Source organism: Sphaerodactylus townsendi, linkage group LG02 (assembly GCF_021028975.2).
Source record: "Sphaerodactylus townsendi isolate TG3544 linkage group LG02, MPM_Stown_v2.3, whole genome shotgun sequence".
Classification (NCBI taxonomy): domain Eukaryota; kingdom Metazoa; phylum Chordata; class Lepidosauria; order Squamata; family Sphaerodactylidae; genus Sphaerodactylus; species Sphaerodactylus townsendi.
The window spans coordinates 137,820,432-137,848,255 of record NC_059426.1 but is presented as its reverse complement, the minus strand read 5'-3'; the positions used below and the strand labels follow the sequence as shown (position 1 = coordinate 137,848,255).

The 27,824-nt window shown below is 41.3% G+C and overlaps 1 protein-coding gene across 2 annotated transcripts in view; it reads left to right on the top strand.

Moving 5' to 3' along the window:
* EGLN3 (egl-9 family hypoxia inducible factor 3) overlaps positions 1-23,576 on the top strand; it is a 39,870-nt gene extending 16,294 nt beyond the window's left edge. For both annotated transcript variants that reach the window (XM_048485837.1, XM_048485838.1), the window contains exons 2-5: positions 16,263-16,382; positions 19,341-19,477; positions 20,960-21,033; positions 22,276-23,576. In XM_048485837.1, coding sequence (XP_048341794.1) covers positions 16,263-16,382; positions 19,341-19,477; positions 20,960-21,033; positions 22,276-22,313 — 369 coding nt within the window. In that variant the 3' untranslated portion in view covers positions 22,314-23,576. The remainder of the gene's footprint in view (positions 1-16,262; positions 16,383-19,340; positions 19,478-20,959; positions 21,034-22,275) is intronic.
* Positions 23,577-27,824: the final 4,248 nt, after the last annotated feature.

Here is a 27,824-nt window from a genome sequence, read left to right as displayed (position 1 = left end):
AAAAACTGGGAATCCTGGTTTGTACACCTTTCATCTTGCTGAGATAGGATGGAGATGTGGTACATTATGCCCAGGTGAAATTAACCAGGGAAAATTGGGGGCCTGTTTTCATCGCTGAGGTAAGGGTCCCATTGGCATTGTGTAGACCTCTGGAGTGACCTCGCTTTCACTGCTGTGGATGGGTAGCACTGAGATTCTTCTTGTGCTATTAAGTCATGGATCATGCAGTTTAGCTGCTTTTGGTGCATGACTAGAATCTAAGGATGAAACTTGTGTATAGTGACTGGTTGTTTGGTTGCAACCAAGCAGGCAACTGTTGTCCCTGAAGCACTGGTTTACATGGCAGTTGGTCCCTGGTGCCTCAACACAACTGCTAAAACCCAGGATCTAGTAGTATGAACTCCAGTTTAGATGTGGAAGGATTAATCTTAATGGAGGTATTTGTTGCTCTGTGGTCCTAAAATGTTGGGAGAAAAAAAATCCAGATTGTTATGTCAATTCGATTTTTAAAAACATTTTGGCTATAATAAAGTCATATTTGGAAAACAAACAAACATTGATTTAAAATGAAATCTGAACTTAAAGAAAACAAGCTATACGTATTATCCTGCGCCCGGTTAAATTGCGTATCTCAGAGCACAGAAGTTGCATCTGGTCAGGGAAAGAAGAAGCGCCGTTGGTGCAGCATTTTCAGACTATGAATCATACAGATTCGGATCTAAAATTCTGTGTGATACAACAATTCAATCATATTGCTTCTTATGGTAATTTGGACAAACTTATCCTACAGGCTGAGAAATCGTTTCATTTATGAGTTTAAAACTGATGTGTTTGGTTTAAATAAAACGTTGGATTATACCTACCATTTATGAGGAAGGCAGGAGATTGCTCAGGTGTTAATTAGCAGGTCTATAAGGTTACGGTATGTCTATGGGGAAGTAGGTAAGATTCTGTGGGAAGTGACAGCTCGAGAAAGAGAGTATGTAAGTATAATTAAATGCTGTTTAGTGGGATGCTGAACTATTATAAAATAATAATATAAAAATAATGTATAATATAAAATAATGTATTATATAGGAATAGTAGTCCATTATGTTATGTTTCTTATAGAATACCCAAGGGATATCTTCTCATATATGAGGTTGAGGCACTGAGGAAGATACCGAAATACACAGTCTACATACGAAGCGGTCTGCCATTACCAACCTATTGTTTTCTGAATGGAGTACAAATGTTTACCATCGTTTAATTGATTCAAATTGGAATTATTGGACTATTGCAGTAGAGCTTATCACAAGGAGAGGGCTGTGACTAACATGATATGTCTTTAAAATTATATGAATTGGAACTGGTTTCCTGAATATATTGATTTTAGTTCCTTTTGGAAACAAATGTATATTTTTGTTGTGTATATCGTTTTTTAGATATGACCTGAATAAGAAATTGAGCCAGATTTGCGATATGGTTTTTTAGATACACAATTATCCTGCTCTTACAACATCATTTCCTGCTTTTATAACTTTCAGAACCACTTGAGATATCATTTCTTGTATTTTTTACCGTTTCTAGTTTTTGTAATCCTAGTCCTATTGCATTGTTCAGTAGGTCTTCTCTGCTGTTTGATACCATGTGTCGCGAAACAGGCTTGCCTATGGTTTTCAGGCCCTATTTCGCTCTCAGCCCTCTCCCAGAGTTATCAACTTTTTCCCGGAGAGGGCTATCTCATTCCCAGGGTACGCTGCCACCACCTGGCCAGTTTTAGGACTGCCCACTAGGAAGGGCCAGGACCTCCCAGTTTCCTCTTCCAATAGCGTGTTCATACCGGGGGGAGCATACGCAGTACAGAGAACGGTCCACTACCGGTAAAGATTAAATGAAGTTAAGTTTTAATAACAGTAGAACATTTAAGAGAACTTTTGTGGCACGGCACAAACACAGCAAGGAACACAAATAAAAGAAAGGCAAATCACAAGCCCTCTGGCCCTGTCACTATCACATACCCTGCCTACTAGTCGTTGCACAGCAGGGTAGGTCCTCGGCTTAAACAGGTATTGTCTACGAGGAAGCTCCCATCACTGGGCCTAGCACATGGCCTGCAGGGAAAAGGCTGCTGCCGTCTCCCAGGCAGAGCCTCCCTCTTCCCAGAGCCCAGCAAGACAAGAAGAACCCACCCACAGGGTTCTGGCTGGTTTTATCTTCCCATCTTTTTTTGGCTCCCCCTGATGTTGTTACCAGGCTCACTGCAACTTCTGCCCACCCACTCTATGGTGCCTGATTGGGGACAAAAGGGGAAGATAGGAAGGGCGGGGGAGGGGGAAACTATTTCTCCACACCATGCAACCCTCTTTGAATCTATTGAGAAAGGCAGACTATAGATAAGTAATCTCAAAAAGCTGCTTCTCCCTGTAAAGAAAAATTGTGTGTGTGTGTGTGTGTGGGGGGGATCCTTCATCAGTCATCATATAGTTCAATAATTTGTGTACTTATGTTATGCCTTGGTACTAGGTGCCATATGGTCAAGACACCCCAAGTTTCAACCACTGATCTATCTAGGTGACCTTTTTATTGCAGTGTTATGCCTCGGAACTACTTGATTTCTGCATTAGGATAAGTTCTCTAATGATAAATATCTACTGATGAACATTGACATTTGCTTTCCATTTCATAGAGAACAGTGATCTAATTAGAAATTAATACTGGCTTTGTTCTTTGAGATCATGTATGTTTTTGTGGGTGGCAGACTTGTTATAAAAGAGAAGTGTCAGATTAAAAACAGAGACACAAGAAAAAATAAACTGTTTTTAATCATCACTTGTGTACCAAAACCTGTTGTAGCTGCATTCCAGTCAGCACTTGTCTACCAAAACCTGTTGTAACTGCAGGCTGTAAGAGAGATTATATCTCCAAATAAGTAATAATTTTACAGTTGAAATATTGAAGAAACACATTCACATATAATCACTATGTTTTATGGTTATAGTAACAAGTATTTAAATAATAATGGATTAAAATTTAATATTTTCTTTTCTTGGTTTATGTTGCTAATTTAAATTTGCTTGATTTTAAATCAGAACACTGTGCATCAGCCTTTTGAAGGGTTCTGTATCACCAAAAAGGTAGCATAAAAATTTGCATATTTCTACATCAACCAACCAATCAACAAAATCTACTGATGCATAATCCACAACCCCTTATCCTGTGTCTAACAGTGGAGGAAGATGTATGTTGCTTTGGGTCTCCATTGGAGAGAAAAGTGGGGTTTAAATGAAATCAATAATTAACATAGGCCCATTATACATAGAGGGAAAATGTCTGGGGGAAAGCGCACTGGCAAGCATCCCTGCTCTGGCAGCAAAACAAATTAAAAGTTGTGCTAGAGAATGGAAGGTGAAAGCAGGGCTCCAGGAAATAGGTCCGTACAAGAAATATTGCCGCAATGGACATTTGTCCCCACTGGACTTTTGTCCCCTTGTGAATTGGCCATAGATTTTACTCAGCGTCTGTTAACAGGAATTTCCCGTGTCCTCGCCTGCTAGATTAAAAAACCCTACCCTGTTTATCCAAACTGTTGGAGACTTTCTAGATTATGACTATTATTTGGTTCAAAGTTTCTTTGAAATTCTATGTGAGATTTCAAGCTGAACTATGTACAGTGTCAAAAGAAATTTTAAAAAATAAAATCAGCTATAGTTAATATAATTATTTTGCTAATTGTGATTTTTAATTTGTGATTCACATTTGGTGGCATTTGATTCAGACTAGAGAATGTTTACTATAACTTACATCCATGTGGTATGTATACCATTCGTATTGCAATGCCACCCAGGATGCAATGTAGATCTGTTTTGATCATTGTGTGAAGAGATAGGTAGATGTGCTTTGTGCTTGTTGTCTGGTTTTGTAAGCCTGTAAGCAATGGTCAGGTACAGAAGTATGAAGTAAGGTCTTGATGCAAGAAGTTGCCCTACCCTGGGGGAAACTTCTATCTTTGAAGAACTTTTAAAACTTTCATAGGCCTTCAGGGAACTACACTGTGAAATGTGGCTTAAATGATCCAAGGAAACAAAGTTGACCATCATAAATATTGTTTCATCCTTTCTTCTTGTAATGGTGGGAAAGTCGTTCAGTTTTGTTGTGCTCAGTTCCTGTTGAAAGGTAGAAATTCTGCATCCTTTTGGTGTCTTCAAACCTTTTCTCCTGTTGAGAAGGGAGGATTTGGAAGCAGCAATTAGGGCACTGTTGCATTGTGGGTTCCAGATCCCTGCTGCACTGGTTATAGTCTGTTTCTACCATACATCTAGTCTAGCCACCAAGATGGCAGTTTCTGAATGGGTTTTCTCCACACTTAGCCCAGATGTGTATTTCAGTTTGGGTGGTTAGCCAAATTGGCTTGTAGGTCCCTTACAAACTATTTTTTAATTACCATTTACAGCATAGAATAATCTTTTTCTCCATTGATTTTGTTTGTGTATGCACTTCACTTTGCTGGCTTCTCCCACCCTATCTCTCCCTCTTTGTAACCTAGTATGAGATATTGTTATCAAGTATAGATGGAGCCCAATCACAACACAATCTTTGCTGTCAGATGGTGGCAGCATCTCTCCAGAGTCAGCATCCATAGGACAAAGCATGTGCACGTCCATTGAAAAAAATCTCTGAGGGGGGATTGCTGCTTAGGTTGAGAGATTAATACTCTTGCTTTCTTCATGTAACGGTTCTCAGTGTGATCGATGAACTAGGAAATAATCAGGGTTCTTCCATGGTAGGTTATACATCTTCAGACATTTATTTCTCATTGATTACACAGGTAACACCAATGAGCCATTGATATAAATCTCATTGCATTAGCAACAGACCTGACCCCCCTATCTAGTGTAGAGCTGAATTTTATAGCGCGGCTTTAACACAGCTAACTTGACATAATTGAAGTAGGAGAGGTACACTGTTAATTAGCAATGTGCCTGTCATTATCAGCTGTGTGTGTATGTTCATGTGTAGGGAGCAAGCATGCTTTTAATCTCTTTGAATAATTCATGTCAGTGAGAGCTAGGCTGATTTGTTCTCTAAAGACAGCACTTTATCCCATTCACTTCTGTTCAGGGATGCTTTTGAAGCCAATACTACATCCTACATCTATTGCCCCACCCCAGCTGAAAATCTTGCTTCTCTGAGAATAACCATATTCCTCTGTTTGCTTAGCCTCACCCTGGGTTCTGTTTCTTGGTCACCTTGGAGTTTGATATTGAACTGGTGTGAACGCACACACAGAGGCCTTTCTTTTGTTGAGTTGCAACAATATGCCTTGTGCTGTACACAAAAGAGCTGTGATTTGTTTCTTCCTATGAAAGCTTAAGACTTGGAATGCAATTCCCTTGAAAGCAATAGAACATCATTTCAAATGACCATGTGCTTTGGGCTAGAACTTAGAAATATGGACAGAAAAAAGAAAGATGCCATAATGGATTAGCAAGGATGTGGAAAATGGTGGGTGAAAACAAAGGAAAAAATCTTTTATGTTGTAGGAAAGTTTTTGAAAAAGTGGGATTTGAGGGAAACAATAAGACCAAGTAGAGGCTTAAATTTCATTTAAATCGTCTTTTTTTGCCTAAGAATAACTATGGTAGGGAAAACAAACCAGCCTACACACTGCACTGTCAATTGTCAGTGGAACATCTATGTTTAAATTTCCTTATTGAGGCTTAGCCCTCTCCTAATTTTAGCTTTTTAATTTAACTGCAAATGTAGCATTTACATTTACAAGTGGACATGACTTGTACAGTTTAAACTTCAGCTGTATCTGCCCTTGAAGATGACTCTGTGTTTATGGTACCATGCATATTTGGTACATGTTGAATGGCGCCAAAATATTAATGGACATCAGGTCAATACTCCTTATGGGTTTTTGTCATTGTGTGTGTCTGGGTGGGTACTTTGCCATATCTAAGATAGGCACTAATGTTGTGTGTGTGTATAAAGTACCGTCAAATTGCAGACAACTTAGACGGTCAGAGGTGGCTTGCCTCTGTGTGGTCTGAGAGGGTTGTGAGAGAACTGTGTCTGGCCCAGAGTTGTGCAGTAGAGGATTGGGGAATAAAAAAAATCAGAGTCCAGCACTCTGGCTCTACACCAGTGTAAGTAGGTTTAGTAATTTTGGCCAGTGGCTGCAGTGCATTTCAGGAATCAGTGGATCTTGGCTTATTTTTAGACTCTGTCACTAGCTGGTTAAAAAATTGCTTACTTTTCATGAGCTTTCCTTTCTGAAGTGATTAATGATGATCAATCATGAACAGCTTTTGGGAATTACTTTGAAGTCTTCAGATTCAGAGTGTGATATAAATACAAAATACCGCTGAGTGGATTTTTTCTCTGTCTTGCATTCTGATATTTGTATGCTGGCTTTATGTGTTACCTCTGAGCATGATCTATCTATCCATTGGTGAAGCTGTGTGAGAGTGGGAAATGGCATTGGGACTGATTGATCCTTTTGCATTCACTTACTCTTGATGCCTGTCCTAATTCCCTTTTGTGTGCATAGTTGTGTGTCCAGAGATGAGTGTATCATGCCCTACATTTCTTCTAAAATCACATTTTTAATGTTGTTGACTCAACAGCTAGGGTGACATGCACAGCAGTTGTTAGTATGGCCCTTTTACAGGTCAGGGCTATCAGCAGCATACCCTCAGGTGGGCCAACTGCAAGAGTCCAGGTCTTCTGCATCTTCCTGCCTGTGTACCTGTTCACTTGCAAGTACTCCACAATCCATGCTCCCAGCTTCCCAGTGCTAATAGGGAAATGTATATGGGTGGTGCAATTGCTATATGTATACGGGTGGTGCGCTGTGGTGGCATTCCTGGCAGCCAGCAGAACTACCAACTGCATGCACCAGACAGTGCTGTCAGGGAAAAGGCATGAATGTGGTACAGGCAGCTGTGTGTTCAGATGCTGGGAGAGCTTGTGGGTGGAGGATGCATAATCAGGTGGGGAGGACATGCAGGCTGGTGGGCAGAAAGGGAGGCATGAACCCTGGTGATAGGCAGAAGGGGGTCCCAGGCACTGTCTGCTCAGCCCTCCCCCCGGACCCCTGGTACAGATTGCCACTGGTACAGTTCTTACAGCACGCACCTCAATCTCATAGGTCTCTTGTTAGAAAAATGTCTCTATGTAGATTTTTTCACTATAATGGTGAGATACAAAGCAGCAAGCTATAACGGAAGGCGCTTATATGTTCTGCTTTTCGCTGCCACCAAATATATTCTTTTCGCTGCCACCAAAAATAAATCCAAGCCCACTCAATACTGATTTTAAACGGTCACCACCCTGACTGGGGAACACACAGACACAGACAGAAAAATAAATGAAGACTGGAACGGTTTTTAAAGAACAAAACTGAAACGTTTATTTGCTGGCTTTACAGAGGCTTCTCAGATAAACTGGAGAGGAAATAAGCGTAGTGGTTGCTGAGAAAGTTTGCTTAAGCTTAACGGTTGCTGAATAAAGACTGTTCTTAAGCTCAATGGTTGCAGGCACTTTACTTCTTACACACTGGACACTCACAGGTGTCCCTTCACTTATGGTTCTGTTTCAGGAGAAAGATGTTTCTCAAAGATGTTACTGAGGAGGTTTCACACTCCCTTTTAAAAATAAAGTTGTCAGTCCGCTGTTCCTCCTCACAAAAATAAAAACACTCAGTTTTCGCCCTGTGGGATTCAGGCATACAGCCTCCCTCTCCCACAATCCCAAAACTTGGCTTCGCTGCCACAGGATTTCCAAATGGGCCCTCCCAAAAAACTGGGATGTTCACTTCTGGAGGACAGACCCACAGGACTTTAGAGGTTTCACAACAACAAAACACCTGAGGGGGGGGGACACTCCAGCCTCCAAACCTTGTAGGGTTTCCTTTTTTTAGTTTGTCTCTAATAGCTTCCTCAGCTAATAATACCTCATCACACAGCAGGTGAGAGATCTCTCCTCCGATTCCCTCCCCTACTCTGTCACCTCAGAAAGTACCCAAGGCAATCGTGCACATACTACAATGCCTCAGTCAGAGCCAAAAAGTCCAAAGACTTAAAATAACGAACCCTTCAGCACTAGCGCTGACAGAATTTATAACATCCGCATATTTTCTCTGGCCAATCAGGGCTGGCCAGGGCTTAACTCTGTCAGGGGCGGGTCCACCCTGTAACCTGAATGCAGGCTAAATGCATTCGTCACACAAGCCAACTTCCCAAATCCCCCCCCCCCATCCCATGGCCAGCCTCCTGTGCTCCCTCAGAGGAGAATTTTGCAGGACCAAATGTCAAATGGCACAGAGGAGTGCAGCAAGAAGGGCAAAACCAACCAAACTAACCAAAATCACTCCTTCTTATATGAACTTCTATGCTGTTCACTGAGTTTTCTCCACACCCATAAGAGTGAGTGGCAGACTGTCTCGACTGGTTCCTTTTTGCGGCATTGTTGCTGCCTGGCATATTGTCTTGGAGGGTTCCTCGGCCCTCTGTGGCAACTTTTCAGAAAGCTCAGGAGGCTGTGGGAGACAGGTAAGGCAGTAAAATAAGTAGATCAAAATTAGGTGTCTCTGTATCCCAAAACATGGGGTTTTAAGTCTCGTAACTCAGCACAAGAAGATTGTTTGATTGTAGTGGTTAGAGTGTCAGCCTACTATCTGGGAGATCTAGGCTCAAATTCTCTCTCTGCCCCAGAAGCTTGCTGATTGGGCCACTCTCTTTCAACCCCACGTACCTCACAATATGGCTGCTGTGATAAAAAGAAAGTTATATTGTAAAGAAAAACAAGGTATGAGTATATAACTTTATAAATGTCACAAGACTCACTTGGGGTCCTTTGGATTGGCTTGAGTTTGCGATCTTCACCTGCATCTGAGTCCACCAGTTGTCATGGTGGAATGTGACTGGGGAAAGTGACTTTTATTTCTAGTTGTAATACTGTAAAATATATTTGTTAATGCTGGTGTATAAAGCATTATTCAATATGCTATCTTTACTAGTGTTCTAGTGGGCAGTTAATGAAACAGAATTCAGATTGCCTCAGGAATTGCATCCATACTGAAGTGTGTGTGTTTGTGTAAAGGGCCTTCAAGGCACAACTGACTTATGGCAACCCAGTAGGGTTTTCAAGATAAGAGAGTGGTTTGCCATTGCCTGCCTCTGCATGAGCCTGGTATTCTTTAGTGGTCTCCCATCGAAGTACTAGCAAGAACCAATCCTGCTTAGACTCTGAGATCTAACGAGTTCAAGCTAGCCTGCGCCAACCAGATCAGGGCCCCATATTGATATAGGGATATTTAAAATATCTTCAAGCAGATTAATTTCAAGTTTTCATGCTTCTGTTCCCCTTAATGGGGAGAATCTGCTTTAGATGTCTTTAATGAACTCATGCAAAATTATTTTCTTGCTGAACACTTGCTTGCTTTATCTCAGGTAATTATGGAAAGTCTTTCTCTGTCCGTGCATACACTGACTTTCAGTCAGCATACATCAGTCATAGCCTACTGGGAAATTTTTCTGTATAAGCCCCATTGACAAGAATGGTACTATTGCATAACCAAGGCCTTTCCATTTCAGGAAGAGGGACAGAACTTAACTGAATATTTTTCTGCATTTGTATCCTACCTTTGCTTAAAAATAAATTCTCACAATATATTAAAATATCATCAATAAAAATACAGTAGAAACATGATGATTTTACATTATCAAACAACTAATGTGTTTTTTATATAAATATCTGCCAAAATAGGGAATTTTCATCTGCCTTGTAAAATACAGTCCAGTTAGATTCTAGTGGGCCTCCTTCCTTGGAAAGGAAATTCCACCACTTCCATCTGCTTGGAAGGGAAGTACTGAAGTTGAAAAGACCTTACTCCATGCCTTGTCTGTATCTCTGCTCCCCATTTCAGCTGTTTTGTCATCAAGGGGAAGAAGGATTTCATGCTGGAAATTCTTCCCTCCCACTCTCCACTTAAAAATTCAGTACTGCACTGGTGCTTAAACCTTTTGAAGCAAGATTATCTTCTAAAATTACTGGAATTATTGGGTCGGTTGCATTTTAGTAATTCCATGCTACTTTTCTTTTCTCCCCCTTGAAATGCAGTATCTCTCATTAGTAAACATAGCAAGTTTACACTTTATTTTTCATGTTCAGTATTTAATAGCATATAGCATTACTGAGTTATTTCAAGACCTTCTCACACATTACGTAAATACATATTTTCCTGGGTGCTTCCTGTCACTCAGCATGTTCATACTGTAATAGCTGATTCTTTGGCTATTTCTACATAGGCTGTTTTCACTGGGACCAGTTCTGTTGGGATGGAGGATGGGAGGAGGGCGGTTCCTGTTCTCTTAGCACTGTGGTTAATTCATAAATGGGATTCTCTGGCTTTCTCCTGCCATTTTGCAAACCTACTTTGCTCCAAAATTGAGGGAACAATTGTAGCAAATCCTGGATAGCTGTTGTGTAGGAAAGTCTGGGGTTTCTTGGCCCTATTTGCGTCCCAACCTTCCCTTGCCACCAGGAAGTTTCATTTGTACATTCACAGTTTTGAAAAGTGAATTAATTGTGCGGGGAGGGGGGTTGATAAAAAGTGTTGAGGAAATAAGGCTGGGATAAAACTAAGCTTGGGCATCCTTGGAAAGGCAGTTTTCACAACTGAAAATTCCTGTGCCTGAGCCTTATCTTGTGTCTTTCTCTCATCCCAAAGAAACAGCACCTTGTGCTTGAATAAACGTTTCCACATTTTCCTGACAAGTCTCCTCTTCCATTAGTAGTTGCACAATAGTCAAAATATAGCAGGAGGGGAAGAAGTGTCTTCAGCCTTTCCTGCTAGAATTATAAGCTGCAGCCCTGGTGTGAATGCTAAAACATTGAGTTAGAATTTTGGAAACACAAAAGAAAGGCAGGATTTGTCTGAGAGTATATGTGTCTGAGGGAAGGGGAGAAAAAAGGGAGCTTTCAACAGGAATCAGAAACAAGAAGTATGTTTTTGTATGTGCTTTTCCTTCCCTCAACAGTTTTGCTGTGTAGTGTACTCTGGAGTGAAGTTTGCATTTGATTGCTGATAGCCTCACGCTCTGCACGTAGCACTGTCATTAAGCCATCATCTTACTGGCAAGGAGCCAGATTGCACAGCAGTTCTGAGGAAATCTTCCTAAACCGAAACAGCTTTCACTGGTGTGTGTGTGTGTAAGTTGCTGCACCAAGTGTGTTTACATCTGCTAATTGGAGGCTAACTCTTGACTATCCCAAAGGAAAAATAATTAATTTTCAGTAGCTTCAGATTTCAGATTGTGATGGCACGGCTGCTCTCTGCATGCCACAAATAGGTTTTCAAAATAATGTGCCCTTCTGTGACCGTGCTGCAGCAAAACTGTAAGAAAAGAATATAAATATTTGGAGTTTAATATTCATTCTAGAGAGGGTATGTGGCTAAAGAACAAGACAGCACCCTTCTTACACAAGAAAGAAGATCAATTGTTTCAGTAATTAGATGAGACTGGGAGGTTCATAGTAAGCAGAATTATGATTATATTGCCAAACAATTCCATTCAACCTCAGATTATTTTCTTAGCCTCAGCTTTTTGTGTTGTAGTAGAAATGCAGAGTGTCCAAACACAAGCAATTTGAAAGGATTGTTATCTATTGGGTGAATTGTGGGCTAGATTTGTTTGTTTGTTTTTACTTATTCACAAAAATTAACCTGGAAGCACAGAATGGGATCAAGCTATTACTTTTATAATTCTCATATTGTACTCAGTGGGGGTTTGGTTATTCTGAGCCCTTGTTGAGGGCCAGTGTAGATGTGATGGTGTTCCCAGGTCCTGTGGATGCTAATGGCATTTTAAAACCTAATGAGGTGATTTAAAAATGCCTAATTGGACCAGCAGCATGGTGAGATGAGGTGCTGTTGTGTCCCCTACCTCCACCATTTGTCCAGCTAAAATAGCCACAGTCCCCCTGCCCAACAGCTGTTTGGTACTTGAAAAGCAGGGGGCGTGGCAAGAGTGCCTCATCCTGGTGGGCCCAATAGGACCCCGGCAGCCTTTTAAATCAGCGTAATGGATTTTAAAATTGTGATGGCATCCACAGGTTAGATCTGAAGAAGCTGCCACATATAGTTTGGCCCTCACCAAGGGCATCATCAGCCCCATCCTTCAAGCATTTCCCCTTTTTATCTCCAATCCTCAACCAGTCATTTATTAGTAAAGGAGGGAATTTTGAATCTCTACTAAGACCCACATTGATCACTGGCCAGATGTCTGATCAGAAAGTCTATGTTAATCTTTCTTCATATTTAATTCCTGTTATGGGGTGTGGAAAATACGTCTTGTACATTCTGGATATTTTTTAAACTTTTTTTTTATAGAACAAAACATAGTAACAGAGAGTAGGGGGGGGGGGGGAAGAATGCAGGAAAGAGAATAATAATGCACAAACACCTAAATACAGAATGCCCAAAATAAGAGAGCACCCAGAAAAAGTGAAAATCTAGAGAACAGAGAGGTGAAACAATGGAAAGGCAGCTTTTAAAAGCCAACGGGTTGTATCAGAGCTAGTGGGTTAAAAAAGAAGAAGACCCAAACCAGTTCGAATTAAAAGTCTCCAGAAGTTGTTGGCGAGGCTAGGATCAGATCCTTTCTGCCCTAATGCTAGCGATTGTCCAACACTTGTTTCTTTCAGCCATGTGTGGCAGAGAGCTCCTGAAGGCTCATCTGTCCAAAGCACCATTTTTTCAGAAGTCCTTATACATTCTGGAACTCTCACGGGGGAAGCACGTTTAGCGACCAGTTCTGTGACTGAATGTTCCAGAAGCTGATGGGTTTTTGCCTGACACCATCATTGCCTTTAGATGCCCAATGAAAGTCTGTCTTATTCCCACTAAGCTTTTGGTGATGCTTAATATTCTTCTCATGGCAATGTATATGTTTTATTGTTGCATTTATTGTTGCATTTGGAACTGGTTTACCAGTTAGCTGTTTAGAGGCAGTGTGGATGTTCTCTACCTGTGGGGTGGGGGTATACATGATTTTGTAATCATTTTATGATTGCTGCTGTTATTTGTTGAAGTTGTCTTCTTTCCTACTTAATAATCCGTGCAGAGTACAATAAATTATTAGAATGCCATTTTAGTCTAACCACAAATACTCGAATATATAATTAACACTGAAAATGCTAAAAGCAGCCAATATACAATAAATTGTAATAGTTTCACAGTACAGTCCTAATGTCCACAAAAGACATAATGCTGTTTAAGATTGTGCTTCGGATGTGCTCTAAAACCATCCATCATTCTAAAAGAACCTCCAAAAAAGATGTTTAGATGGAGTGGTAGATTTGTGTAAGCTGCCGTGAGTGCAGTTTTTGACAGTAAGGGAAATGTTTAAATAAGTTGCTGTATGCCAGATCAGAGCACTGGCCCTATCTTATCTACTATATCTTGTCAGTGGCTGTCTGATATCTCAGCCAAAGACTTTTTCTGGCCATGGTCTCTTAGAACTTTGTCACTGGAGATGCCAGAGATTAACTGGAGAATGTGCAAAAGCATGCACATGCCATGAAATAAATAGCTGTTCTGGCTATGCAAATGGACCTGAGTCATAACTCGGCTATAGCTGCTCTGTCCATTTTCGATTTGCAGAAGGCTGTCTTGCTGCTTTTGGCTCAAAATCTTTGTAACAATTCTATTAATCTCTCACATTAAAACAATTGCAACTGCAGTTAGCAACTAAATGAAGACTCGTGGAAACCAAAATAGGATTATAATTGCAGGAACATTTCTACACGTGAAAGGATTTCTGGCCACAGAGTATTGCGGAGGGCATTTTGGACTGTCATGAGAATGTAGTAAGGTTGCCAGCTCTGGGTTGGAACATTTCTGGAGATTTGGAGGCAGAGCCTGAGGAGGGCAGGACTCAGGGGAGAGGGATGACAGCGGGGTATAAGGCTACAGAGACCATTTCCAAAGTAGCCATTTTCTTCCAGGCAATTGATCTCTGTCATCTTGCAGTCAGCTGTAATTAAGGGAGAGCTCCAGACCCCACCTGGAGATTAGCAACCCTGGAGTAATGATGTGGGAAAATGGCTCTCTGTAGGTAGAAATTTGTCTAGTCTTTCTCTGTGCCAAAATGAGGATTTTTCCTGATATATGTTTTAATTGTCATAGTCTTTGCTGGTTATTAGACCAAGAAATGCTATAGTTAAAATACATTATTAAACTGAACAGTCAACGTTTGTTTGAATAAAGGTAAATCTATCTGTTTAGTAATACCCCTTTTTTTGCCCCTGTACCAAAAGTGATGAGGTAATAATTTTGTGCTGTGATACTGGTGGTTGGATTCACAGTTTTTGTTTGCAGTGTTTGCAGTGTAGCTATAACAGCAAAATATTCATTATGAATGTACCATCAGGCTGATGAGGTTCCTCCCTTCTCTTTCTCTCCTTCCATCAAGGATTGCACTGTCTGTCTTCCTGTCATCCAGTCTATATTGTATTATGCAAAGAAGATTGGGAATTGTTAGTTGTACGTGCACCGCAGATTTCTTCACAGCCTCTACGTAGGTTGTGGCACAAAGCCCATCTCACGCCTGTCTGTCTGGGATTCAGGGCCTCCTAGGTAAACTAAGGCAGATTACAATCATTAGCAATTGTGGCCTCAGGCCTCCTCTAGTATCTCACATGTTATAAAGGCAGATTAAATGACTTTGTGCTGTAAGGAAAATCCCCCCCCCCCCTCCCAGTTCTAAATGTGCATTCTTCATCTCATCTTCAGTTGGGCCTTGTGGTTTTGAGGGTGTTTCATATTAGGTTTTTTGGTGGACCACCCAGTACAGCAATTGATGGTTATAGAGTCTGAACTAAAGTAGTGCTTCTAACAGGTGCTTGGTTACTCTGAAGCTCATTCCTGCTACCAGACACGTACCACCTTATGGAAGCGCAATTTGTATATCTCAACAGAGATCTGGGACCAAAGTTAGTGAAGTTTCCCTTCCTTCAATGCATTAGAAACTTGGTGGTTGCTGATGCATTCTGACATATGATGTATAGGGCATGTTATCATGCAGCCTGGGGGTGGGAATCAGGATTGCCTGAACACTTTTTCAACAGGGGAGGGTGGGAGACAGAATTACTCAGGCATTTTGATATCTAAAATAAATGACATCATAGTTAGAATTGCTATTATAGCATGTGAAAAGCTCCTTCAAGTAAGAGCAGATTTCTCATGGGAAAATGAAGGAAACAGGCAAGTGTTTCAGGTGCCATAAATTTCAATGGTGATTGAACAGGAATTTTTTTCTGGTAAACAGTGGCCAGCAATTAAAATCCATTGGTATAACCTGAGACTAGACACGACAGGAAACACTTGTAAAAATCCATTTTTTCCTTCCAAAAATGGCAACTTTGAGAGACAGAGGATTCCAAATGCACTCTTGTGAGGGATGTGATTCCCACAATCCCTCTGAAAATTAAAGTGGTTTCTGAAGGATGAAAAGTGTTAAGGGCCCCTGGACAAGGATGTGGGTGATCCTACTCTGCCATGAATCTCATTAGATGATATGGGGCCAGTGACCTTTTGTCAGCCTAACCTACACAAGATGTTTGGCTCAGAGAAGTGTGTAACCATGTACACAACCTGAAGCTGACTGGAGGAAGGGTGAGGTGAAAATGTGGCAAATACAGAAGTGTTTACTTGTTCATTCCTGTTCAAATTGTCCTGTACAAATTAGATTTTATAAGGATACTTAATTCAACCACATGCACTTATATGACACTTTCTTGATTGTCATTAATTTCTGTAGATTTTTCTCAAGAGACCTGACATAGTGTCAATTGCTCCTATTTGAATACTGCTTTAAAAAACGGTTAAGTTCGTTGTCATTATTTTATAGTCTACTCCTGGGCTGTGACTCAGTGGAAGAGCTTCTGATTTGCATGGAGAAGGTCTCAGGTTTAATCCCTAGCATTTCCAGTTAAAAAGAACAGGTGATACGTGGCGTGAAAGACCTTTGTCTGAGCCCCCAGAGGGCTGCTGCCAGTCTGAGTAGACATTCTTCCATAGGATCAATATTTTTTAGAACTATTGCATTCAGGTTCACTAGAGTAGGAACTATCTTTGTAGGTGTGCTCTGTGTATATAAGCTCATTCATGGATGGTTTGGAATTACTTATTGAGTCACCCCAGAAGAGGAAATACGGACTCTGATTAGTTATGAAAAATAATCTTCTCCTTCTCTTTGTATTTTCTCTCTTAGGCTATGGTCGCTTGTTACCCTGGAAATGGAACTGGCTATGTGCGTCATGTGGACAACCCCAATGGAGATGGACGCTGTATCACGTGCATTTACTACCTGAATAAGAATTGGGATTCAAAGGTAAGTTGGCCGTGACATTGTAGATGCATTTGAAAAGAAGACTTCTGGATTAGACCAGTGGGCCATCTAGTCTAGCATCTTGTCTCACACAGGGGCCAACAACAGGGCAAAGAGGCTGAGCCCTTCCCCTGAAATTGCCTCCTGACACTGGTATTCAGGTGTTTGCTGCCTCTGCATCTGGAGGTTACTTGGATGAAAAAATTACACCCATTAAAATAATGGTATCTAACTGCTGAAACAGATTAAAATATGAGTGAGAGGGCAGATTGTGGTTCCATGTCCTTTGAACTATCCCCTGCGCAGCAACTTTTAAAGTAAACACAAACTTCACATAAGCACGAATGTTTACGTGAGGTATTCATGGCTGTCTTGGGAGACTGGGATCAAAGCTGGCTTTGCAGATTTCTGGTCCCAGCAAAGGGTTTCTTTGGAGAAAAAAAAGGATTTGCCACCCCATCCTGCTTAAGCATACCAGCACTAATGGCAGTAGTGAAGAGCTCTAAACATGCAGCTGTGCTGTACAAATAAAGTATCATATATACTCGCATATGTTGACTTTTTCAGCACATTTTTTGTGCTAAAAAAGCCCCCCTTGACTTGTGCCCTTTCCACACAGCGGAAAGGGCACCTCTCCACCGGCAGAAATTATGCCGGTGGAGGGGAGGGGGCCATTCGCACGGGAGCATGCCAGCGGCCCCCGCAGAGGCCAGCACAGAAGAGGCGGCTGCACGGAGCCGCCTCTTCTGCGTCCTCCCCCACTTACCTCGTCCTCCAGCATTGGTCTGGAGGGCTGCAGGGACCCACCCATGCTGCAGGGACCCTCCAGGGGTCGGAGGGCAGTGTGGGAGGGTCTCAGCAGCTCTCCAGACCAACGCTGGAGGACGAGGTGAGTGGGGGGGGGACGGGAAAGTGGCACCTTCGGCGTGGTGTGGTTCGTACCGTGCCGATGGGAAGGCGGTGCTTTCCAAAAACCTCCCTCGGGAAGGGAGGTGGAAAGCAGCGCCTTCACGCCGCTCGGGGCCGCACAGGACGCTCAGGGCCGCATGGGCCCTGTGCGAACAGCTGCCCAGGTACGGCTTTTTTGCCATCCCTGGGCCGCTGTAAATGCCCGTGCGGAAAGGGCCTTATACTCAAGTGAGGTGTATTAAAAAAATATTTTAGGGTTTTTTCTTTGTTGGCCACAAGGAGGTGCAGTTTTTAGCCTAGCGGCACCAAAATTTCAGGGTATCATCAGGTGACACTCCTGATGATACCCTCCAGGTTTGACAAAGTTTGGTTCAGGGGGTCCAAAGTTATGGACCCCCAAAAGGGGTGCCCCATCCCCCATTGTTTCCAATGGGAGCTAATAGTAGATGGGGCTACATTTTGAGGGTCCATAACTTTGGACCCCTTGAACCAAACTTCACTAAACCTGGATGGTATCATCATGATAATCTCTTGCTGATACCAGCCAGGTTTGGTGATGTTTGGTTTAGGGGGTCCAAAGTTATGGATCCCCAAAATGGGTTCTCCCATCCCCCATTGTTTCCAATGGAAGCTAATAGTAGATGGGGCTACCCTTTTGGGGGTCCAAAGTTATGGAACCCTGAACCAAACTTCACCAAACCTAGGTGGTATCATCAGGAGGGTCTCCTAAAGATACTCTGAAATGTTGGTACTGTTAACATAAACAATCCTTTCCTGACAGGCACTCTCAAATTTTCCCCAAATGCTCCCTTTAAATCACCCCCCCCCTTTCTGAGTGGATTTAAAGGGAGAATTAGGGCTTCCTAGATTAAAAAAAACATTGAAAGTATTGTCGAAGGCTTTCACAGATGTATTCAACTGGTTGTTGTGGGTTTTCCGGCTGTGTATCCATGGTCTGGTAGATCTTGTTCCTAATGTTTTGCCTGCATCTGTGGCTGGCATCTTCAGAGGTGTATCACAGAGAGAAATCTAAGAGAAGTCTGGACACAGTGTATAACAGACTTCTCTCTGTGATACACCTCTGAAGATGCCAGCCACAGATGCAGGCGAAACGTTAGGAACAAGATGTTCCAGATCACAGCCACGCAGCCCGGAAAACCCACAACAACCAGTTGAATCCAGTAGCTGCTGCATTTCCCACCATCGACTTATACGAGAGTCAATAAGTTTTCCCAGTTTTTTGTGGTAAAATTAGGTGCCTCAACTTATATGCGGGTCGACTTATTCACGAGTATATACGGTAACCAAGCTGTTTACCTGTTTAGTCCTCAACAGAGTTACTCCAGTGAGGCCACTGAAATCTGTGGAATTAGACTGGAGTAATTCTGTATCAAAGCATGTAACATCTTGTCATTCACATGGAAGTTTACCATCATTAATATTTCCTTTGTTTCTCTGCAGAGCAACATCACATACTAAACTCTTGGCAAAAGCATATTCATCCCCAATCCCTGTGAATAGTTTATGGACAATACGAGTTGCTGTAAAACACAATTGCTGCAATACACAAATGAAGCTAAACTGCATAAAATAAGAGGCTTTTATATACATGTTAAATAAGGAAGTAAGCAGGAACTATAAAAGTATCATAAAATCCCTTTTTATAGAGCTAGATTTGTTTCTAGATTGTTGAGAACAATCCTAAGCAATCTGCTTAGAATCCTATTTCAGTTTGTTCAGTGGATTTTGCTCTCAGGAAAGTGTTCTTAGGATTTCACCAGAGGTCAATGCAACTGTTGTTTGAGAAACAATTTCACTTTGATTCCATTGGCAGCCAGTCTCAGTTCCATTAATCTTAACAGGTGAGGGGAAGTTGTGAGTACTGAGTGCTCTATGGCATAATAATTTTGCTTTTTAAATTAAGTTAAACCTCTTACCTCATTTCTTGTGTGGTTAAAAAGAAAACGTGATTTTTAAGGTATCCTTGTAAATGACCTTATAAAAGTATAAAATGAACAGTTCTCCTATTTCTCTCATTTTTCCCTGTAAAAGCTTCACGGTGGGATTCTCCGAATATTCCCAGAAGGGAAGTCCTACGTAGCAGATGTTGAACCTATCTTTGATAGATTACTTTTCTTCTGGTCAGATCGAAGGAACCCACATGAAGTTCAGCCTTCCTATGCAACAAGGTAATGAAACGTGTGGTTTTGTGTTCATGGATCCGAAGAGACAGGTCCATCACTCAGAGACCGACCACATGATTTGTAAACATTAGGCCCAGGTTCAATCCCTGGCATCTCCAGTTACAGGATTTCAATTATCAGAAGTGAGAAAGATTTATGCCTGGAGTCCATGGAGAGCTACTGCCAATCACAGTAGCTATTTCAAAACTGAATGGACCAGAGGTCTGCCTCCACATACAGTAGTTTTATGTTCATAGAAGGCTGAAAATAGACCTGGTATTAGAAATATAATTGACTTTTTCCAAAACTTTACTACATTACCAACAAAAACTGTGCATGATAGATCTGGTGTTTGCAAAATACTATGCAAGAATGTACCTTGTCTATGGGTAGTCTGGTTCTGCTGTCTTCAGAGTTTGTCATTGTTTTTCACCTTTAAAGTTAAAAATTCAAAATCCATCTATCAAATAATAACTGTGGTATACCTCTGGTTGGTATTCATTATGCATATGATAGCAATGAATATATGAAGATAACTTACACTGTGTCATACCACAGACTGCAAGATCAGTATGGCCTGTTCTTACTAGCAGTTGCTCTCCAAGTTCTCTAGTAAAGGATTTTCACAGCACCTACTACTTAACCCTTTTTAACTGGAGATGCCAGGGGTGGAACTTGTGTCTTTGTGGATACAAAGGGGTTCTTTACTGCTAAGCCACAGCTCTTCCTTACAAGGAAACAGGAGGAAAATTCCCACCCTCCAACCAGATCTCTTGTCCAAGAATGCTGTAGTGGGCTTGAGCAGACCAATTTCCAGATAGGGTTCCCCTTCATCAAACTGAGTTGTTGTCATGATTCTGAGGGTACTGAGCATGCTCAGGTTTTATCTGGCTGTTTTCTGGAGGTTCTTTTTATTAATTAATTGAACATGGAACCATTAATTTTGCTGTTGAATAGTACAAGCTGCAATTTTGTGAGAAAGGGCATATGAAGGGGAGGATAAACAATTTAGAACATTCCTATCCCATACCCAGCTCCTAAATCACCTTTTCCAGAATTATAGCTAATCCTTTAGACTAATCCTACCTGCTCTCAACTATTTTGCCTTTCTATAGCATCCTCAGTCCTAATCAGACCAGATGGACAAGTACCAAGTGGCTGTAGCTTGGTCCTTAGAATATTTCTAGATGCAACTTAAGTAAGCTGTTTGGTGCTACATCGATCTCTGTAGTGATTTAATACCTGAGGGAAACAAAGCCAGAAAACCAGTTATATTAGCCCATTATTTTTATTCTTGGTGTGAATAGAGCTGTGCTATGCATGCCTAGACTGTCACTTACAGACTCATCTGGTTGCTTAGTAATGTATTCCAAATATTGCAGCAAATCCCTGTTTTATTATTGTATTTGTATAAGAGGGAAAAATCGAGTGTTCTGCTCACAGTCGGGTACCTTTCAGAGATGTAAATTGATTTCCTCTCTTTTACAGATATGCCATGACTGTATGGTATTTCGATGCTGAAGAAAGAGCAGAAGCCAAAAAGAAATTCAGGAATTTAGTTGGTATGATCAGTTCCTTACAATATCATCAATCTTGTAAAACCATCATATGTTGTTTTATTTCCAGCTCATTAGAATTAATTTTTGAGGGAAGCACATCTATGGCCTGATCCTGCGAAAGCAGTCTGTATATGGAAGTGGTCTTTTGTACAAAGAAATAGCGCACTACGTATGCTGCCGCTTCCTTTGACAACTGGGTAATGCATTTTTAAAGGCAAACATTCACCCAAAATGCCTTGCACAGTCTTTGTGTCTTCAGAAGTGACAGTATGAGCACATTTTCCTATCTCCCACATTTTTCTTGTCAGGCCTTTTTGGTCTTTATGAAGATCATTTTTATATTGAGGTACAGAATGCACGTAGCTTTGGGAGAAGAGCTGTGGCTCTGTGGTAGAGCATCTGCTTTGCATGCAGATGGTTCTGAGTTCAGTTCCCAGCATCTCTAGTTAAAAGGATCACGTGATATGAAATATCTCTCACTGAGACACCCCAGAGAGTGGCTGCCAATCTGAATAGACAGTACTTAGTGGACCAATGGTCTGACTCAGTATAAGGCAGTTTCAGGTGCTCATGTGTCCTCATAACAACCTAATGAGCTATGTTAGGCTGAGAGAGAGAGAAAGACTAGTTCAGTGTCACCCAACTGCATAACCAAGTGGGAATGTCTTCCCAGTCCTGATCCAAGCCCTAACCATTAACCACAGTGATCTACTCACTTCAGAGATAGGGGCCATGCCCCTAAGGAGCTGGATGAGATAAAAGCCAAGTCTGGTTTGGGTTGTTGCAAAGGTGAAGTGAGGGGAAACTCTGCCTGGGGCGTGTGCACACTCTGCGCCCGTTCCGCAGCAGCCTCCTCTACCATGCCCTGGCCACGCTTCCACCATGGCTCTGCCTGGCGTGTCACACCCCACCCCGTCGGCGCTATGTCTCTGGGTTGCTGTTTTCACATATGCACATTTTTCTTTGCCTAAATCAGCAGTAAAGAGTTGAAATTAAATTTGAAGCACATTAACAATTATTCTTTGTCACAGTGTAAGGAAGTAGTGAAAACACATTTCCTAGTCCACTAAAGAAATCCAGTAGCCTATTCTTTCTGAATGCCATTCTATAACCTGTTGTCTTTTAAGAGAGAATGGGGCCTTCATTGAAATAAAAACAACTTCATCCAAGGAGGTATACAACATTTGGTCTTGTTTGCTTTGCATCGATCTGCCCTTTAACCATGTCCTCATTTTTCCCTTATAGATGCAGGGAAGACAGAAGCAGTTCTCAATGAAGACTGAACAGTGATTTTCCAGCGCAATTCTTTTGTAGTGATATTTTTGGGACTCTCTGCAGCAAGCAATAAGATCCAAAGACAATACAGTCTGTTTCTAGTGATTACTGGATACTCTTCTAACCTGCAGATATGCACTATTCTGGGCACTGTTTAATGTTTGCATATTATACTGATGGTACTTATGGCCACATCCTATCATACCCATCAGGCATAAAAACACCCCTGTTTTCTACTTGCCTTGCACAGAAGAACACCACCATTTTTTTTAGAAAGTGAAGAAGATCACCAAGTCCTCCTGTTAACGTTGACCAACTGGCCTTTAGCCTTACTGGTATTAAAAGATACTAAACATTCAAAATAGTTGGGGAAACCTGACTCTTATTTGCACTTTATTTAAATATTCTGGTTCAGTGGGAAGGAGCTTTATAAAAGAACCTCAGTGGCAGACCGCAGATGGCAATCAGGAATGGTAAATATTGAACTGCGTGTTTGCCAAGCGCCAATTTTGTTATGCTCAATGTGGATGCTTTGATGGGCTTCCTGGTCACTTTGCTATACAGACTGTTGGCCTAATTGTCTTGTATCATTAATTTCTGAAAAGGATAAGCCTCCTACTTGCCATAAAACTGCCTGGATTTGATCCATATTGCTGAAGTCAAGCAGCAGCAGTGGTTCCGTTGCTTGGCCTTTCAGAGCCCCGGGATGGGCAGAGGCAGTTGTGCAGCTGTCTACTATTTTGTAAAGCACATCCTCTTTTTAAAAATCTGATGGGTCTGTGTCTCCCTTTTTAAATCTTCGTTTTATAAAGCAACTCATCTCTCCCATTTCCATCCAGATGTTTAAACTCTGGGAAAAGTTAATGACAAACTCAATGTGTAGATGCCAAGGAATTCTTAAAAATAACAGCAAAAACCCAACATCCTGATCTTCCATCAGCCACACGCTGAACGACTGAAGTGGAACTCTGAGAATCCTTCTTTATGTTTGTTAGACTGGCAAATGTATGACTGATGACTGTGGCCAAATTAAATCATATGGGGTGCAACTTTAAATCAAGCTGTGATTAAATTTCCCATCAACATTAATGGGTCTGTGGATTGTACCACTGGACCTAATTGTAGCTGTTTTTTGAATCTGAGAACATGTGTTTACTATTTCTGCCCAATTCTTAGATTGGTTGGGGCAGCAAAAAATGGTTTTCAGAGGGGATGTGCCAGTTGCTGTTCCTACACAGAATCATAAAGCTTTACCCTACAGGCAAATGCACTGTGAAGATGTATTGAAACAGGGCTCTTAGCTTCCATTCTACCAAGTCACTTCAGGCCATATTTTTGTGCACTTTTATTCTTTTGTATATTGTCAGAGCCAAAAAATAGTCGTAGTCCCAGCAGCTTAAGTTTTCCCCCCATCTCTGGTATTTGTGTACACGGACAGGATTAGTAATGACTAAACACAGATTTCCCTATTCTAGAGCAGGCCTGAAGAATTTGTGATTTATTCAACTGAACTCAGTTCAGTCATGAATTGTGGTCTACAAGTTACTTGCCAATGTTCAGGAAGGGCAGGGAAGCCACAAAACCAGAAGGTTCAGCAAATCCTTACCTGACTGGTTTGAGTTCATTTGTGGATCATGTTACGCAGTCCTAAATGAGAGTAATTTAAAAAACAACTTCGCTTAGTAACTTTTCTAGTCTTGGTAGTAAAAACTGGTCCATGCTTAGCAACTATATCCTTGTTTCTATCATAAGAACATAAGAACAAGCCAGCTGGATCAGACCAGAGTCCATCTAGTCCAGCTCTCTGCTACTCGCAGTGGCCCACCGGGTGCCTTTGGGAGCTCACATGCAGGATGTGAAACCAATGGCCTTCTGCGGCTGTTGCTCCCGATCACCTGGTCTGTTAAGGCATTTGCAATCTCAGATCAAAGAGGATCAAGATTGGTAGCCATAAATTGACTTCTCCTCCATAAATCTGTCCAAGCCCCTTTTAAAGCTATCCAGGTTAGTGGCCATCACCACCTCCTGTGGCAGCATATTCCAAACACCAATCACACGTTGCGTGAAGAAGTGTTTCCTTTTATTTGTCCTAATTCTTCCCCCCAGCATTTTCAATGAATGCCCCCTGGTTCTAGTATTGTGAGAAAGAGAGAAAAATTTCTCTCTGTCAACATTTTCTACCCCATGCATAATTTTATAGACTTCAATCATATCCCCCCTCAGACGTCTCCTCTCCAAACTAAAGAGTCCCAAACGCTGCAGCCTTTCCTCATAAGGAAGGTGCTCCAGTCCCTCAATCATCCTCGTTGCCCTTCTCTGCACTTTTTCTATCTCTTCAATATCCTTTTTGAGATGTGGTGACCATATCAGAATATGTAATGTTAACACTCAATTTATAAACTCATGCTCTTCATTGATACCTACAACAATATTGTGTCGGAGCCTTTGTTCTTCACTGTGCATACATTTCCTTCCATGTACTGTTGCTTTCCAGAAATGCTAATAGATTCTAGCAATTTCCACTCTTCTTTTCCAAACTAACCAATCTTTTCTTCAGCCAATTCATTTCCCACAGTTAATTTTTTTTACTCAGCTAAAGAAGACATGGCTGTCATTATAAGCCTCGTTCAAGGACAAGCACATTCCTTCTCCGGAAATGTAGTCTGTGAGCAAGGCTAGTGTTTAAGAGGAGCCCAGCCTTAACCATATTTCACTGAGAATACTTCAGTTAGACAACAATGCAGGATGTGAAAAGCAATATATTTAATGATAGTCATTTGTTTCACAAAAGAGGGTTATCTTGTCGCCTGTTATGGGGATTTGAATTTTCAAGATACCGTGGAGTGATTGAGGAGGGGCTGTGCTTTACATGCGGAAGGTTCTGGGTCCAATTCTTTGCATTGCTAGTTAAGAGAGTCCAGCAGTAGATGATGTGAAAGTCCTCTACCAGAGACCCTGGAGAGCTGCTGCTGGTTAGAGTGGACAGTTCTGACGTTGGTGGTCCAGTGGTCTGGTATAATGCAACTTCAAGTGTTTATGTGCTGATTTGCTGTGAAGTTTCCCCTTGAAGAGTAATATGTGACCATACAGCTTGTCATCTTTGTCTCATGCCCTTAGAACATAAAGCTTTTATTGATTGTAGGAAGAAATAATTTGTTCACTCAGACTTCCATAGATGAGGCACAGGAGTGAGTTGATTCCATTTTTATTTGAGAACTGTAAGTGAACCAAGTTTAGCATATTTTTTGTGTCCAGATTTCCAAAAAAGATGTTTTCAAAGAAAGTATCTCAGTTCATGCGGTTTAAGGACATGTAAGGATATGTGATGTTTTTGTGGAGAAAGCCCAGGACTATTTAGCCAGAAGGAGCCTAGTGGGAAGCTCAATTCATCACCTAAGATTTTTCTGTTTAAAAAAGGAACTGACTTTTTGTGGCAGCACTTCTACCATTTAAAGAACAAAAACATCTTGTTAGGGTTGAAAGGTGTTCTGTTTTTTTTAAAAAACCCTACTGCTGGGCAATACATTTCAAAAGTAGTAGAGATTGGATTTATACTCTGCCTTTCTCTCCTTTAAGGAGTCTCAAAGTGGCTTATAAACTCCCTTCCCTTCCTCTCCCCACAACAGCCACCTTGTGAAGTAGGTGGGGTTGAAAGAGTTCTGAAAGAACTGTGACTGACCCAAGGTCACCCAGCAGGTTTCATGTGTAGGAGCAGGAAAACATCCAGTTCGCCATATAAGAGAGTCTGCTGCTCTTAACCACTACACCATGCTGGCTCTCTAATAGTAATAGTGCTGCTGTTACCATGCATATAACACATCCACCTCTGCTTGTCTACAGTTTTGCCTGACTCAAGCTAGACTTTTCAAGATCACCATAACTGTGCTTAAGTGAACCTTCCTTTAGCTGCTGTTGGCTGGATTCTACACTCCCTTTCTATTAATGGTGCATTCCTCTGGGCAAGGCACCTTTCACTGGTAGAATTGGTGGAAGACCCCTTCTACCCTAGAAAAACCATCACCAGTAATAGGGCAGATCTGTAGGCTCCAACCCTATGACAAAGCATGGCAGGATGTTTAAAGGAGTCAAGTTATAACTTATTTATTTAAGGAAGATGTCGGTTACAAGCAAATTAAAGTGTTTAAATGTAAAAAAATGTTGATTCAGATCTCCCAGAGCTTCTCTACAGGTAGAAGGATTTCCTGAGGCAGAATGCAATATTCTCCTCTTTCCTGCGGCAGTCTGAAATGTTTCCCAGAATCTTACTGGTTGCCAGCCCTGTTAGTCTACGTCCCCCTTGTATGGGTGTAGAAAGGTCTGTTTAATGTCTCTTCTGCAATACATACATGTGTTGGGAAACCATTATTTGTAATAGGTTCCCATTACATATACATGTGACGAATATGTTTAATTTTCCCATACGGTTATAGTGATGAACATTTTCTCTTCCCTGTCATTTGTGAACCTGCATTCCTGACTTAATGTAGGAACAAAGCAAAATGGAGAAAGAGACTTCAGAGTTGGCCCCTAGCTGTTCATAGCTTTTCAGGGGAGACCTGTGATGGAGCATTTCTGTAATAACTTGTTCCTTCTTACTTTTTACAAAAATCCTCACTTCCTGCTGAAGTTCTGCCTGTTCATATCTTTGAACCATCTCAAAACTTGAAAACCAGGTGTACTCATCAGAAGGAATGTTTCAGGGATCTGTTTGTGTATAATTAACTGAATATTTTGTTGGCTTATTTATGCAAAATTGATATGTTCCACATGATTATTCTACAAAAATTTAAAGCATTTTAGAATTTAGAAGCCCTTACTATTAAATATGGATGCAGATACTAGGTAGAAGGATAGGGTTTTTGTACCCTGCTTTTCTCTACCTTCAGGAGTCTCAAAGTGGCTTACAATCACATTCCCTTCCTCTCTCCACAGCAGGCACCTTGAGAAGTAGGTGGGGCTGAGAGAGTTCTGAGAGAACTGTGACTGGCCCAAGGTCACCCAGCAGGCTTCATGTGGAGGAGTGAGGACTCAGACTTGGTTTCCCAGGTTGGATTCCACCTCTCTTAACCACTACATCATAGTGGCTGGAAATTGTATTAATAGCAATATAATGAAATGATTAGATTAATGAAGGGAATATTAAAAGATTCTCTTCATTGCCCTTCTGTCACTGCAGGAATGTATCAGACAGAAACTGGAATTGGGAGAGGGAAAGGTGAAAGTGGAATAGCTGTACATTTAACATTAGTAAAGATTGCTAGGGAATTTTGTTGCGTATTGTAAATTAAGACAAAGCAATGAATATTAAATGAAGCAGGAGCATAATCCTACAGCTATAGACATCATGAGGGTCGCCACAATTCAGAGCTGTGGAGCAGCTGTATTCAAGCCCTGACTTAGCTCTGCTTATATGGAAATGAGATATTACTGTATGATTAAGTGTACAAGTCATTATGTGCATTCAAACTAAATGCAGGAAGACTTTATTGTCACTCAGATGAACATGCAAATATGCATAT